Source organism: Emys orbicularis, chromosome 2 (genome assembly GCF_028017835.1).
Source record: "Emys orbicularis isolate rEmyOrb1 chromosome 2, rEmyOrb1.hap1, whole genome shotgun sequence".
Lineage (NCBI taxonomy): Eukaryota > Metazoa > Chordata > Testudines > Emydidae > Emys > Emys orbicularis.
The window spans coordinates 113,714,935-113,732,336 of NC_088684.1; the positions used below are offsets into that span (position 1 = coordinate 113,714,935).

At 43.6% G+C, this 17,402-nt stretch overlaps 1 protein-coding gene across 4 annotated transcripts in view; it reads left to right on the top strand.

The window, feature by feature from the left end:
* Positions 1-17,402, top strand: part of CAP2 (cyclase associated actin cytoskeleton regulatory protein 2) — a 79,255-nt gene that overhangs the window by 22,104 nt on the left and 39,749 nt on the right. For 3 of the 4 annotated variants that reach the window (XM_065399015.1, XM_065399018.1, XM_065399016.1), the window contains one exon: positions 10,025-10,102. The exons of the other annotated variant lie outside the window; for it this stretch is intronic. In XM_065399015.1, the coding sequence (XP_065255087.1) occupies positions 10,025-10,102 (78 nt within the window). The remainder of the gene's footprint in view (positions 1-10,024; positions 10,103-17,402) is intronic. 4 annotated transcript variants of the gene reach the window in all.

A 17,402-nucleotide genomic window follows, 5' to 3' on the forward strand; every position in this document is an offset into this window, starting at 1 on the left:
TCAGAAAAGTGTGCGAACTGATTTCCCGCCGGCGCTTTCAGGGAGGGAGGGAGGGCGGGAGTGACGGACGGATGACGACAGGCACCCAAAAGCACCCTCGACACATTTTTTTACCCAGAAGGCATTTGGGGCTCGACCCAGAATTCCAATGGGCAGCGGGGACTGCGGGAACTGTGGGATAGCTGCCCACAGTGCACCGCTTCCAATGTCGACGCTTGCCCCGTTAGTGTGGACTCACAAAGTCTCACAAAGTCGAATTACTGTCCTTAGTGTGGACACACACGCTCGACTTTGTAATATCGATTCCACATAGTCGAATTAACTAAAATCGAAGTACTCTCGTAGTGTAGACATACCCTTAGAAAGGTTTCTGCGGTAGTGGCTGGTGAGGGATTACATAGCAGCACAGTTCTTGTGGAAGCTAACCTGTCAGGAAATGATGAGAGCCATAGAATCGTAGAACTGGATGGGATCTCAAGAGGCCATCTAGTCCAGTCCCCTGCGCTCATGGCAGAACTAAGTATTATCTAGACCATTCCTGACAGGTGTTTGTCTAACCTGCTCTTAAAAATCTCCAATGATGGAGATTTCACAACCACCATAAGCAATTTATTCCAGTGCTTAACCACCAACAGTTAGGAAGTTTTTCCTAATGTCCAACCTAAACCTCCCTTGCTGCAATTTAAGCCCATTGCTTCTTATCCTATCCTCAGAGGTTACGGAGAATAATTTTTTCTCCCTCCTCCTTGTAACACCTTTTATGTACTTGAAAACTGTTATCATGTCCCCTCTCAGTCTTCTCTTCTCCAGACTAAACAAACCCAATTTTTTCAGTCTTCCTTCCTCACAGGTCATGTTTTCTAGACCTTAAATCATTTTTGTTGCTCTTCTCTGGACTTTCTCCAATTTGTCCACATCTTTCCTGAAATGTGGTGCCCAGAACTAGACACAATACTCCAGTTGAGGCCTAATCAGCATGGAGTAGACCGGAAGAATGAACCAGTGCAGAGCACAGGGTCCCTGTGCGAATGACTCTAGACCCTTTGGTTTCTCTGAGATCTCTGTGGATCTCAGGTGATCTGCTAATTTTGGGGTCCATGCCCCTGTTCATTCTGCGGAGGTAAGCCCAGCCCCTGGGAAGGATACCACATAAACATTATGAGGAAAAGCTCATCGGGTTTTCAATCCCCTACATGAGTAATTCCCTAATACAGGACAATCAGGCCCTCAAAATTAAAAATAGAAGTCTGCACTCAGGTTTCCATGGGGAAGTGAACTGGAGTTAATGATGCTCATTCCTTCTGCTTAAAGTCTTTGAGCTGCTTGGAACTGGGGCTGAATGGTTTTTTTTAACGACTTGCTTTTAATCTGTCCCCTGCGTGCACATGATTTTCATTCACTTCAGCGGGAACTGCATGCTTGCATGTGGGGATGGAATTTGGGTCCCTGTAATGTTATATACTAAACTATTTGAATATTTGTGGGAAATAAGAAGGCATTGGGTACAGCAGTTTCCATTCCATATTGACCTGTTGGGGTAGTGGTAGTTTTTTTCCTCCCTTTATTCCCCTTTCACTGAACTGGCTGCCATTCTAGCCCACAACATCCAGTCAGAAGGAAGAGAGACATAACCTTTCCCAAGATGCTGTCTATGCTGCTCTGTTGATGTATTTGCAGGCTGTGATGCATCTGTCCATCCATCCTTTTCTACCTGCTATCCTCAGGAATGATTCCAAACAAATCACACTGGTGTCATGTTTGCTCCCTATAACCTTTGACATGGGGTCCGGAGGTTATTCCTTCAAAGTCACTTTGTTAAATGATTTCTGCTTGGAAAATCACATGCTATTCTTGGTGGTCACTATTTTATAGCATTAGCATTTCACCTCAGGAATCTTGGTGTCAAATCGTAGGTGGGTCACGAATGAAATAGCTATTTGCCCTTATCCACATCACAGAACTCATATTACTTGCCATGATAGACAGACTTTCTTTAGTTAGGAAAAACTGAGGACTAGAATGGCAGGATAGTGTATATTAGTAGTGAAGCAATCTCTTGTACTGTGTGGGGAAGCACTGTAAGTGACTCTAGCTGTTGCCATCAGGTTCAGTTTTATGATCATCAGAAATTATACATTGTATAATGTGACTTTCAGAGCACAAACTTCTGCAAGGTTGAGAATTAATTTTGAATATATCAACCAAAATATTACCTCAGTAAATAAGCCTCCTGGGTCAGATCCTGAGCTGGTGTAAATTGTCATACCTTCATTGGCTTAAACTGAACTACAACAGTTTACACGAGGTGAGGATCTGCGCCCTTGTACTCTGCAGCGAGATGAATCTAAATCCTGTAACCAGGCTCCTGCAGCATGCATGGTGCTGAACTTAAAGAGCAAACTTAAATTCTGCAGCATTTTCAAACAAATTGAAAAATAGAGGGTATTTTTTTTAAAAGTACTTAAAAAGTGAACATGAATCTTAATTACGTAAGGATCCCCCGGGCCATTTATTTTCATAATTAAATTTTATTTATTTTGTTTGCTGCTCTAGAGTTGTCATTTATCGATGTGTTGCAGATTTTTGTATGGACAACTTAAAATTTCATTGTAGAAGTTGAGGAGACTGGAGGTGGAGAGATCTGCAGATTGCTATTGTGCAAGGGACATTTTGCAGTCAAGAACTGTAAGAGAGGACCTGGGTGTTAGGGGCCCAGGAAAGAGTTGAGACTTTTGGCTCTGGTTTTCTCATTCTCCCTAGTGAACAGAGGCACAGGCCATTTGAATTGTTTTGGGAGGGTTTGGACTCCTTGTTTCTCACCACCGCAAGACTTGACAGCAATCAATTGCCCCACTGTTCCCCCAGCCAAGTGTTTGCCACTTGTCATTCCTTCCCTATTTGAATGGGCCTTTTAGACAGCCAAAATTTCCTCTCTCTTTTAAACATATATACACACTGCTCCTTTGCTCCCTGTATTTGTATACAGACCTTCCCTTCTAGGGGCCCCCACGAGTCCCTCTCTCCCCTCCCCCTGCAGGGAGCTGCTCCCGCCCCAAGTCCCTTTTTGGCAAAGCTGGGCATTTATCCCATTTGCTCTTGCCAACCAATGATGGACAAATGCCCAGTTTTGCCAAAAAAGTCAGGACGTCCAGGGCAGGGCTTAAAAAAGGGACTGTCCTGGCCAAAATAAGACGTATGGTCACCCTAGACTGTAATAAAAGCTGCCCAAGGACCCTCCACCTGCCCTGGGCGAGGAGCCGGGGTGCCTGAGAGCGGCCCCCAGCCCATGTCCCAGCCTCCCAGGGTGCGCTGTTCAGGACTCCCCACAGCAGACCAGGCTCCCTGGGCAGCTCTTACCACAGCCCAGCTTCTGGCCAGGCCAGGAGGCAGGGCCATGGGGGGAAGGGGAGGAGCAGGGGACAGGGCTCCATGGTGTGGTGTGTGTGTGGGGGGCAATGTTATTTGTGCCCAGGGCCCCAGTAAATCTTAATCCACCTCTGTCAAGGCCCCAGATGACGAAGGTGAATAAATAGCTTCCAGACATCCTGGGCCTAAACAAAACTCCTATGCAATCAGTGTCTGCCCTCCCTCGCCTGGGCTTAAACTCCTAGTCCTTCCCCAGGACCCTGTCCCTTGTACAGGAGAGCAGGCTCCAGGGTAATTCCCTGACCCTTTTCCCCAGTAGCTCTCTACTGCTTCCCTCACCAGGGGACTCTGGGAAGCTCCATGCAGCTCTCCCAGAGAGCTTCCACCAGTACACATGTACAGCCACGCATTCACTGTCCTAACTACTGCAAGGCTCTTTATAGAGGCCAGGTATTCTCTCTGAGGCCCCATTGAAAGACAGCTAATTAATCACAGGTGAACTGTATCCATTCCCTCTTAACGGGGCCAGTCATCCTATGACAGGATCCTTGCTATCCCTGGCCGGACAGGATATATAAGGAAGAAAAAACTGGGTCATAGGGGAAGAAGACTGTGGCCTCTTTCTCCTTGGCTGGTTGAGGCAGAAAAAGCCTGGGGATGATGAGCAACATTTTTCAGCTGAGTTGTTATTTTGTGTTAAACTATCTACCATGCAGGGACTGGGGCATGGAGTTTGCTTCCCTTTCTTGGCTGCTGGAACAGCCCACCAGCCTACAGCACTCATATTCCCAAACTCAAGGTGCAGGTATGAAATGTATACAAATACAGAATTTATAGTTTGCAAAGATAATAAAGAACAAACATTGCCCCAAAACAAAATGAATTACCACCACCACCCCCAAAGCCTGAGAGAAGGGATGGACTTACCATTCCCTAGGGCCATGTCTGCACTACAGAACTGAACTGTTCATAACTGAATTGGTTCAAGCACAAATGGCTCAGCGTGACCCTGTCAGTTCACATTCTGAACCAATGAAGCTTTGCCCAGTGTCCAAACTAGCACTATTCTAACCAGTTCAATTGCAGCATACTCCCTAGGCATCACTCCCAGAGTTCCTGGCACCACTACTAGAGCAGTGCATTCAGGGAGATGTCAAAAAGCCAGTGGTGGACAAACGTAAGAAAGGCCATGCCGGATCAGGCCATTGGTCCAGTATTCTGTCTTCTGACAGTGGCTGGTGCCAGATTCTTCAGAGTGAATGAACAGAATAGGGCAATTATTGAGTGATCCATCCCCTGTCATCTAGTCCCAGCATCTGACAGTCAGAGGCTTAGGGGCAATGAGTTCCACAGGTTGTCTTTGCATTATGTGAAGAAGTACTTCCTTTTGTTTGTTTTAAACCTGCTGCCTATTAATTTCATCGGGTGACCCTTGGTTCTTGTGTTATGTGAAGGGGTAAATAACACTTCCTTATTCACTTTTTCCACGCCATTCATGATTGTGTAGACTTCTGTCACATCTCCCCTTAGCCATCTCTTTTCAGACAGTCCCAGTCTTCTTAATCTCTCCTCATAGGGAATCTGTTCCAAACCCCTAATAATTTTTGTTGCCTCTCTCTGTACTTTTTCCAATTCTAATACACTGCTAACTCGATATAACGCGACCCGATATAACACGAATTCGGATATAACGCGGTAAAGCAGTGCTCCGGGAGGGCGGGGCTGCGCACTCCGGTGGATCAAAGCAAGTTCAATATAACACGGTTTCACCTATAACGCGGTAAGATATTTTGGCTCCCGAGGACAGCGTTATATCGAGGTAGAGGTGTATATATATTTTTTAGATGGAGTAACTGCACGCAGAACTGCATGCAGTATTCAAAGTGTGGGTGTACCAGGGATTTATTATCTATCACTTTCCTAATGGCTCCTAACATTCTGTTAGTTTTTTTGACTGCTGGTTCACATTGAGCGGATGCTTTCAGATAGGGTGACCAGATAGCAACTGTGAAAAAATGGGACAGGGAGAGGGGGATAATAGGCGCCTATATAAGAAAAAGTCCCAAAAATGGGACTGTCCCTATAAAAACGGGACATCTGGTCAACCTACTTTCAGAGAACTATCTATGATGACTCCAAGATCTCTTTCTTGAGTGGTAACAGCTAATTTAGACCCCATCATGAGGGTGCACTGTGGGAGAGTGGTTTGAACCACTATGATTAGGGCAGTGGTCTCCATCTACACTGGCACTAAAACAATGCAGTAGTTTAGACTGGCTAACAGGAAATTTAATCCAAAATGGAAGTTTAACCATTCGGAGCACTTTTGTATGTGGACATGAGATATTTTACAAGTCTGCTAGGGGAACTAAACGTTCTTTGAACAGTAAAATTCTCTAGAGTAGACAAGGCCTTACTTGGCTGGATAAGGGAGAGAAGTGAATTCCTTAATCAAGGACCCCCTGCTGAGAACACGCCGCCACCAGCCACTGTGAAAATACATGTATCCTCCAGATGTTGCAAACATATGTACTGATGACAGCCTTCACTAAAGCCTGAATTTTAGCTAGCATCAGCCCAAATATATACCTATTTGAAATTGTAGAGGTAGCTTCAAAACCGTTTCTCACACACACACACACACCCATATAGTTTATTTAATCTCTTTAGTCAGCTGTCATGCACAGAGCTAAGTTTATGCTGTGGCAGCTAGGATGATACAGGTATGCTGTTTTTCCATCATGCTTTCTCCAGACAAGGGGAAGTTCTGGCCAGAACTAGGCCACAGTGCTTTTTAGATGCATAGTTTACTCTACTGTACTTGTAGATTATGGAGCAGATTTTCAAAACTGCTAAGAGCTCAGCAGCTCCCATTGACAGCCGTTAGGACCTGAGTTCTTTTTAAAATCCAGCCTCTTATTTAGGATCTTAAATGGGAGCTATTGGGTGCTGAGCTTTTTTGAACATATGGTTCTATGTATAATGTTCCTGTACAGCAATCTAGCCAGAATTCTGCAGTGACCTTTTGTAAGACAAATGCAGTGTCACTGTCTGTAATATGCCATTGCTCTTCCTTTTTAAACACCTCACAGCCTTTGGGACTGTTTCACACATTTCATCGTTACCTATGTGTTATCTACCTAAACAGACAGCATTCTTTTTACAGGGAGCTGGTCCATGAATAGGATTCTTTATTCAATATGCAGCCAGCAGAGTGAGTGGAGCATAGGGAGGAGGTGTTCACAGTGACCTATGCGTCACTATTGCGAGACCTGGGTATTGATAAATGTTACTGAGAATGTACAGAAGGACTCACTCCTTATCTGATTATAGTCAATGGAAGCACTATAGACGTCCATAGGAAAGGAATTGGCTTCATTGTTTGTTTGTTTTTAATGCTACTTGTCATTATAGCAATTTTCATCTTCAGAGCACTGTATAGTCATCAACTAATTAGTCCATACAACACACCCTGAGGTTGGTATGTAATAATATAATGTGTCATCATCCCCATTTTATTCTTGGGGAAACGGAGGCAGAAAAGTTAAGTGCCTTGCCTAAGGACTCACATCAAAGCCAGGATTAGAATATAGGCAGACTTTGGCATCCTGGCCCATAATCTGTTAATCATGTTGCCTCACCTCTTGCTATGAAGTGTTTTTTAACACCTGTAGGGCAGATTGCTAGGAAGAGAGAAGTGCTTTGATGAACCTGCTTCCTCTGTAACATACACCTCAACTGAAGGCACCTGCCCACTAATTGTGAAATCTGTGCACCAGCCTTGAACAGACTAATAGGACTCCCAAAGATTTTGCATGCCCAGAGAGCCATGGCTGCAAAATATGTGCATTGGCACCCGCAGATAGCCAGACGTTGTGCCTCGTCCTGTAGGACACAAATCTAGCCATGTTTACCCATGCATTTATGACCTCCAGACTGCATTTCATATCTGGGAAGGAAGCCAAATAAAACTTAAAAAGCTTCAGCTGATACAAAATGCAGCAGCCCATCTGCTCAGCCACAAAAGTCACTGTAAACACATCACCCCTGTGCTCACTGTCACTACACTGGCTGCCTATTGAATAAAGAGTCCAATTCAAGGACCAGCTCTCTGTAAAAATAAATGTATCTGTTTAGGTAAATAACTAGTTTGTTAGAACCAGGTAGGTAGAGGCCTGCACGGATACAAAATGTGAGTCCGCATCCAATCCGTGAGCTGCAAAAATGGTCCGCGGATATAAAGTGGATATCCACGGATTTGCAGGGCTCCTCAGGTAGGTGACAATGAAATGTGTAAAATAGAGTTCCAAGCCTGTGAGGTGATTAAAAAAGGAAGTGCAGTGGTAGATTACAGCCAGTGACACTGCATTCTCAATGTGAAGAAGCATTTGTGTTACTTCGCAGGGACATGGTGGAATGAAATCAACACACCTCCAGAAACATTGATTTGCAGTAGAACTCAAGTAGGATCATCTTTAAATATTATTGCCAGGAGAAGGAAGGAAACAGTGACAATAAAAGGCCTTATAAAAGTATACTATATTAATTGCAAAGGCTATGTTAACGCAACCTTTCGGTCAAGATTTAAATACTCATGCCAGGAACATGAGCATTCTGGTACCCGCAGCAGCCTGTAGTATCTAAAGCCAGATTAATTCCTGGAACAGGAAATCAGCAACATTACACCACAGACATGAATTCGCTCACAAAGTATCTGAGATTACTAGGTATGATATTAAAGGTAACATTCATGTGTGCAAATGTGTCTGATTTACTGTTGCTATAACTTTGAATTTCCTGACTCTCATTTAAAATCTCAATCAAAAGTTATATTCCCATGGACTTTTTTAATTTCCTTGTTTTATTTTTAGATGGGGGGGGGCAGATAAATAGAGGAAAGACAATGGGGAAAAACAAAAGGACCAATATGTACATTCCCATTTGAAACTACAGTTATTAGGTTAATTTAACCTAGTCATCCTGTTTTTCATTTATTGATATTATTACTCAGTTGTAGTATCATAGTGCCCAAGAACCAAATTCAGAAACCAAGACCCCATTGTGCTAGGTGCCATAAGATGGTCCCTACCCCACAGAGAGCTTACAGAGACAATGGCTGTATGCAGACAGACCAACAGGGGAGTACAAGGAAACAATGAGACAAGTATTAGTCAGCATTATACACAATGGTTTCAGCACACCAACAGCCTAGCTGTTGTCAAGCTTTTTGTAGGCTTGACGGTAAAGGAGAGTTTTAAGGAGGGTTTTGAAGGTGGATAATGAGATAGATTTGTGGATGTTTATGGGAGCTCCTCCCAAGCATGAGAGACAGTGTATGACTGGGGGGAGGAGGGGGAGACAAACTACGGCCCGCGGGCCATGTCCAGCCCGTCAGACCTTTTAAACCAGCCTTCGAGTTCCCACCGGGGAGCGGGGTCGGGGGCTTGCCCCACTCCGCGTGTGCCGTGACTCCGTGCGGCTTCTGGAAGCAGCGCCATGTCCCCCCGCTGGCTCCTACATGTAGTGGCAGCCAGGGGGCTCTCCAGTTCTCATTGGCCGGGAACCGCGGCCAATGGGAACTGCAGGGGCGGCTCCTGCAGACAGGGCAGCGCGCAGAGCCGCCTGGCCATGTAGCTGCGTAGGAGCCAGAAGGGGGATATGCCGCTGCTTCCAGGAGCTTCTTGAGGTAAGCGCCGCCCAAAGCCTGCACCCCTGACCTCCTCCTATGCCTTGACCCCCTGCCCCAGCCCTGATCCCCCTCCTGCCCTCCGAACCCCTTGGTCCCAGCCTCCTACACCTCAAACCCCTCAGCCCCAGCCCAGAGCCCGCACCCTCAGCTGGAGCCCTCACCCCACCCCACGAGTCCCAGCCCAGACTCCTCAGCCCCAGTCCGAACCCCCTCCGCATTACAGACCCCACCTCCTGCACAGCCCCAGCACATTCCAGACCCCTCAGCCCCAGCCCAGAGCCCCCTCCCCCACACCCAACCCCCCTGCCCCAGCCCAGAGCCCCCTCCTGCACCCTGAACTCCTCATTTCTGGCCCCACCCCAGAACCCGCACCCCCTGCCAGAGCCCTCAACCTCTCCTGCACCCCAACCCCCAATTTTGTGAGCATTCATGGCCCGCCATACCATTTCCATACCCAGATGTGGCCCTCAGGACAAAAAGTTTGCCCACCCTGGCTAGGAGAAAGCACAGATATGCTTGTTTGAAAATGTAGCTATATGTATTTATGAACTGTTTGTTATCTTCTATGCCTGTATTGGATTCTCCTGATCTGCAGTTGAATGAGGATTAGATGGTACATTCTAGCCCATGTCAAGTTTTGTGCTTGTTTGTGCATGTTCAAAAACACAGAGGACCCATTGCTAGCAGTAGCTGAGCACCTCCTGTAAGTCCTGCTGGACTCCCCTACCGCCACTGTCTTGTGGCCAGTCTATACTGCTGCAGGGAGTTAGACTAGAAGCAGAAAGAGAGAATTAAGTCATAACACTTGACTTGGAGGTACCAACTAGAAGAATGAAGGCTGTAGGGGGGAACTAGGGCATAAAGAAGGAACAGAATAATTGTTAATGCTAAAAAGATGAGGTTAATGTTACTATTAACAATTATTTTCCTTCCAAGATTAAAATTTAATTTGTTTTCCTCTTCTTATAGGCAGAAATGGTACGTGCTGCTTTCCAAGCACAGAGAGCCTTCCTGTTGTTAGTGTCTCAATATCAAGAACCTCAAGAGGTAAGAAAATCAGTATAACATTTTGGGAGGCAACCTGCTAGAATGTCTGTGCATGTATAAATGGCAGGACTCAAGCTCTGGTGCATTCACTGCTCTGTATTTAGAGCCAATATGTGAAGGTGTGGTATAAATGCTGTACTGACATGAGTTTGGGATGGGAGCAGTACCAGTGGCAAAGCTAGAAGTGGGTGATGCGGCTACTCTTAAATGAGTGCTGATATAACCACACTATTATTTATGCTGTTTGTCATACGTATGACAGAACATTTAAAAAATATTTTAGAGAGTTTTAGAACTTTTTTCCTAGGACTAGTTTTTGCAGCCCTCCACCTGTAAAGCAAGGTACCTTAGTAGCTAGAAATTCCATTGCACAGGGATCAGAGTAAGCCATAAAATCCCCCAAATGCCCTAAAACAGTTTTTCCATGCCTAAAAGTGTCACAATACTAACGGGACCTTTGGACCTTCTGGGAGTGGAAGTGAGTGCTGTGTATCTCATTGGGAAGCTGGAAATCTCCTGTTTCCCATGGAATAAAACTCCCATTTCTAGCCCTGCAGGGACACTAGGTAACAGACTTGAAAGTCAGAACATTTTTTATGTATAGAAACATTATTATTGGCCCAGGGCTGACTCATGCCCTGCCTAAAGCCCAGATTACACTAATTTTGGGAGGAAAATACTACGAGGAGGTAGTATTATGAGGAGAAGGAGGAAACATTTCTCTGTCAGGATGATTATTTTTTTAAAGGGGAGTTATTTGAATCCTTCTTCACAATTTGAAGCTAGGGCTTGGAGCAGCCATGCACTTGCTGTGGAGCCTCTATTGCAGATTCTGTAATACACTAGGCTTTGATTTGTCTGTATCAAATATCCCAGTCTCTCCACTGGCCCACCCTCAAATCCTCCTTCATGGAGCATGCAGGGAACGAAGAGTCCCTGTGCACAGTCTGTCCGTGGCCTGCAATCTCAACCCCCTTGTTTTGGCTCCTTGCTCGATAAATTGTATAATCCAGTAATCCCTCAGCAGGGCTTCTAGTCACTAGTCTGAATTAGCAAGGTTCTGCTGTCACTGACATTCCTACAGATACAAATAAAAAGATATTTGAATCAGTACTTTTAATGGTGTGGGCACTCCAGGAGGAAAACAGGGCCGAACCTTGACACATGCAAACTCCAGGCCAGACCTTTGATTTACACAGCCCAGAGCAAGAAGGGATCAGGCTGTGAATTGTATCCTCATCTGGCCTTGCGCTCAGAGGGTAGAAGTGGGTCATGATTCCCATTAGGGCATGGCCTCAAGCAATCATTTGTCCTGCTTGCAAGGCCAGCCCTGCACGAAGCTATAGAAACTCACAGGTAGATCAACCCTTTACAATAGACAGATTCCAATTCATTGTTGTTATATAGGCATCTCTGACAGGAGTAAAAAGTTGATTATTTGGGATTGCTATTGTTTGCCTTTTTAGATGTTGGGGTATCAGAATTATTTTCTCTGTGCTTTGCTAGTGAGAACTGTGGTGGCCTTTCCCTACATTGAGCCATAACAACTTTCAGGCAGTGCTCTATAGTGCTCCATAGTGCTCTACCATCCTGAAGGGCCCTAGAGATTAAACCTGCCCATGGCCTGCATTAACTCTATTTCAGTTTTAAAAGCTTTTTACTGAAGTCAGAGCCATACAGTTTATACAAATCAGCCTGACACACACTGACAAGATACATTCAGCTTGTGCATAAACTTTGGACTTCTATTTTTTCTTACCTTGTGCTCTTGTGAATAAGGGGACAGGTATGCAATGGATTTGAGACTAATTTCCAGCAGCTCCCATTGGCCCGGAGCGGCGATCCGTGGCCAGTGGGAGCCGCGATCGGCCGGACCTGCAGACAGGGCAGGTAAACAAACCGGCCCGGCCCTCCAGGGGCTTTCCCTACAGAAGCGGCGACCCCTGTTTGAGAAACCCTGTTATATAACAACCAAGGTAGGTATGACCCTTTCCAGGTTACCCTGGGTTGTGAGGCACCTCATTAGCATCTGCACTTCGCGTGAGGAATCCTTGTCTGTACCTGCCAGGGGTCAGCTCCCTGAAACCACCAGCCATAGGTAGCGCACATCCTCCCCTCTCAGCCCACGCAGGCTGCACTGTCTCCTCTGCGGGTTAGCGATAGATAGGCACACGCCAACCCCTGAGTCCTCTGAGCATCTCCATGCAGTATCCAGGCCCCAATACACTGGGCACTCACAGAAATCCTAAATCCTCTGCTCCCAAGGGAACAGTACACCCAAGCGTACCCATTACACATTAGATCACAACTTATTACTGTCCAAAACCACCTCTCCTGACACCTCAATCTGGGACAGTTCCTCAGATTTGTCACCTAAAAATAATGGCTCATGTGTGGGAATCTCCCTCACATTGTCTGCAGTTAAGACCAATGCAAAGAATTAATTTAGCTTCTTGGCAAAAGCCTTGTCTTCCTTGACTGCTTCTCTAGCACCATGGATTGTTTAGCAGGCTTCCTGCTTCTGATGTACTTTAAAAAAATTGTGCTGCCTATTTATACTTTTCCACTTGACTTGCCAGAGTTTATGCTCCCTTCTATTTGACTTCTTGTCCTTTTGTCTCTAACTGCCTCTTTTACTCTCTTGTTTAGCTATTTTTTGGTCCTTTTACTGTTTGAGGTATACATATAGTATGATGTTCTAAAAAATTTCCTTACAGGCATTTCATTCTGCTGACTGTTCCTTTTAATTTCCATTTACGTATCTTCCTCATTTTTGTGAAGTTCTCCTTTTGAAGTTAAATGCTACTGTGGTGGGTTTCTTTGGAATTTCCTCCCCTACAAGAATTAGGGTGACCAGATAGCAAGAAAAATCGGGATGGGGGTGGAGGGTAATAGGCACTTATATAAGAAAAAGTCCCAAATAACGAGACTGTCCCTATAAAATTGGGATATCTGGTCACCCTAACAAGGATGTTAAATTTAATTACATTATGGTTGCTATTCCTGAGTGGTTCAGCTATATTTACCTCTTGGACCAGATCCTGTGCGCCACCTAGGACGAAATCAAGAATTGCTTCTCCCCTTGTGGGTTCCAGGACTAGCTGCTCCAAGGAGCAGTCATTAATGGTGTCCATTAACGACTAACTTCCATTGTAAGACACCTGATACACAATGGTCAGCCAGGGAGATAAGTGTCTCCTATCCCTTGTCTGAACAGAAGCTGTTTATCAGCTTCTGGTGACCTGTCTTACATACCTTAAGAATGCAGTTTTCAGTATATATACACACATTATCTCTTCCATATTATCTGTAATATATTTTGCAGTGATTGTGATGAACAGTGTGAGACAGGCTTTCAGTAGAGACCTTACATGACATTCTTTGGCACATTATTATCCATATAACTGATTCAGGGGATCCCTGTAAAACTCTATGAACCCCCTTTGCCCTCTGCCAATTGGTTGATTGCCAGTCAAGAGGTTCCTGGGTCACAATAGGTTAAGCACTAGGCGTGCAGTATTGCTAACCTGAAAAATGATGAGTCAGGCCCACCCAAAAGTTCATGATTGGCTTTAAAAAATAATGGATTTGGGGGTTCTTTTTGTTTGTCTTCTTGTTTCTGAGCTTTTAGCATAATTGAGTCACATTTTCAGGCTTTTTTCTAGCCCTCATGGTTGCTGAGAATTTCAATTAAAAAACAAACAAATAAACCCCCCCTAAGATTCTCATGTAAATCACCGCTTTCCAGGAGCTGGGACTTTAAGGAACACACCACATATTGCAGAACTTGCAATACAATCACAAGACTTGGCAACTTGGTGCATAATTTTACTTGCACTTTGGCTGGCGTGACACAGTTTTGTTTACCTTGTTGAAACCTACACTAGGACTTACATGGTCAAGGCTGGAATGTTATAGCTAAAGACGGAGGTCCACATAGTAGGCGAACACCATTGGAAAGTTAAAAATGTCATAAGTATTGAAAAATCAGTAAGGGTTTTTTTCTGATCACTTTTGAGGGAGACCAAGCCCAGTGCATTTGTTGGTTTTAATATCAAGAGCATTAGACAGCATTGCTGATATACACATTTATTTTGGTGTGCCTTCATAAAAAGGATATTGCTGTTCATTCTGATTTTTTTTCAGACCCAGTTCTTTGCATAGCTTTACACTCAGCTATCCTGTGGGCAGACCTGAACACTGCTGACTGCTGCTTATTCTGTGCAAAATGTAGTTTGCATGGCAGCAGCTTGAATAGTATTTTCCATTGCAGTCCATGCAATTCCAGGCACTACTCTGTCTTTTCACATCTACATGTCAGTGGTAGAAAAAAAAAGTGTTACTAATTCTACACAGATTAATGGATTTGCAGATTGTTTTCTGCACCACATATGAAAACTGGTGAGCATAGAATAGCCCAAGAGAGGGAAGGAAGGGGAGACCCCCCATGACTATATCAATGTGATGTCATCTGGGTCTGCTTGTATTTATAGCCTAAAGCTACAAAGTCAGTGTGGAATCCAAACAGGAAAGCTAATCATTAGTGTATCGGAATGCACAGGGCAGAGAAAAGCAAATGAAGATAACAGGGTATCTGTAAATGCAAGAGAAAAGCGAGTAATTCTGTCATTCAGCTGTCTAGACTGTTTGCTTTAGTAATGTAAAGCTGTGAATGAGCCAGTGAGTTGCAATTATGGCATAGTAGCTTTGTAGATATTCAGAGACAGCGGTGTGGAGACTGAGAGGATTTACTGAGTTCCTGTGGTGTTGGGATGTCGCACATGGTGACTTTTTAAGAAAAAAAAAAATAAAGAGAAAAAACCCTGAAAAAACAAATTAGCTCAGCTGTCTTTGCTAAAGAAACTAATGAATTAGGCAATCAGCATTAAAAAGATGCCTGTTGTGGTGATAATATTATAACTTTGAGGGTCAGAAAATAGAAATACATAATGTGTAGAAGCTGGGATTTTTCTCTCTTCTCCTTTTATTCAAATGCTGAGGTCACTAATTAATTTAGTTCTTTAATATCTGTAGTCAGTGTGTTACTATCAAATGCTCTTCTAATAGTTAAACTCATTTAGCTTGGTTTTGTTCAGATTTGTTTCTTAATATTAGCTTCTAAATTTTTTCATCTCGGAGCTTGTTGTGGTGCACAGCCTTCATCATCTGTATATGTGAAAATAGCTGTTCCAGATAGCATACCAATCCTGCAGCAACTGCAATAAATTACTTAGCAGAGTGCACGTTCTCCTTACTTTTTATGGTCATGTTCTATATTTGGAGGTGCAGTGGAAAAGATCACATGACAAAACTATCATTTTATATCAATGTTTGTCTCCCAACTAGTGGCTGCTGGATACAAACTAATTCTATAATTCTTACATTCATCCACTTATTGGAAGTAATTTTCTGATGCTACATTTTAAAATGTTATAAAATGTAAAGCGGTCTACCATAAATTATTTATATATGGGAATGGAAGGGGGTGAAGAGAGAGCAAAAGAGGCGTGTGTTGTGTTCTGTGAGAAATTATTTTAAAGGCATTTTGAGTACTTCGATTTATATGTTTTTTGAGCTGTTCAAAAAATTAAGATAACAAAACATTGTGAAACAGTTTTGAACTCAATTTCCTATTCCACATATTCTACTCCAAATCTAATTCTGAATCAAACAGCATATTATTTTGTGGCATATTTAAAGTTATTTGTTTCCTTGAGTAACTATCTTTTTAACAACATAATTTTTTACTTGTGATCTTCAAGAAATGCATTCTTGTTCCAGAATGGTACCATTCAAAGTCATAGCAGTAAATATTCTATGAATGATAAATTTTATGCCACTGCTTCTTCAGTAACTGTTTCTTTTCACTTCAAGAGTTTAAATATCTTAAGAAACTGCTTTGTCAGTTTGGTCTTCTATTTGTACCACTGTTCCCACAAAGGGGATCATTAATACGATAAATTTGCCCATGAATTATTATAAGTATAAGCAGTATCAGCTTTAGATCTGTGTCAAACGCATTGCTGCAGATAGTACTGGACTGAGATGTTGCAGCCCATTTTATCAGGAACCTCTCATATTAAAGTTTATTCCTCAGATATGTTGTGGGAGACAGAGGCTGCTTCTTTCATGATGTAATGAATGGACTTGCCATTATGTCCATTCATTTAAAATTGCACCACAGCACTTCTGAGGTTAAGCCCTTTACATTCAAAATTTAGTGTCCATACAAACAGGCACAGCTAGAAATGTAAGAAACTGTTCATAAGAGATTATCACAACTAGATTCAGATGACAGATGCAGTTCAGACTATAAATGGTGCTAGAATATAATTCCTCACACACACACACACACACACACAAAAAGTGCTGATTGAATTCATATGTCTGCCAGTCCCCAGCTGGTCTGATATTAACATTCTGTAGACAAACATTCCGCTCAAATACCTGCCTTTAATGTGCAGATACTATAACCCAGTAGTTCTCAAACTTTTTTTTTCGTAGACCACTTGAAAATTGCTGAGGGTCTCGGCGGACCACTTAATGATCTTTCCAAATGTTGTTTGTACCGTTAGCTAACTATTGTAAAGCACTTTGGATAAAAGCGCTATATATAAAAATAACTTAATTAACTTTTTTTATTCTACAAATAAAAGCACACAACTCATATTTTAATATCAGTAGTCTAATGTGATGGATCTGCCCTCTCTTCCCCGCCGCGGCAGCCCCTGAGCTGGGGCTGGGAAGGAGGGAGGTCTCCAGGCACCTAATTAGTGGAGCCAGGCCTGCGTGGCTCCACTAATTAGGTGGGTGTCCCTACATTCTCTCATGTGCGGCCACCCAGGCACGTACCTTAGAGGGAACTATCCACAGACCACCTGAATGGAGCTCGTGGACCACAGTTTGAGAACCTCTGCTATAACCAATTTGGGGGTGGGGAATGGGAAGGGCTCACCTAGAAAAAAAATAAATCACAGTAACCTGTACTCAAAACCCCACAAAAACTAGGGAAGTTAGAGTAGAATCGTAGGAGCAAAATTTGAGGTTTTAAAGGGCCCTTTACTCCAGGCAAATTCCCACTGACTTTAATGGAAGTCATGCCTGAGTAGAGACGGAATAAATGCGTCAAAATTTAGTCTATAGAAATTAGAGATGAATGTTTCCAGCCAGCTAGTTCCTGCAAGTGCAGGATTGTTCGCAGCATCATATTCTTACGTTTTTCTCCAGTCTATTTTGTTCAGATTGAAAAGAAGTTGAACACCATTCAGATGAAGCTAGCATCTCAGAAACGTTCGAAAAC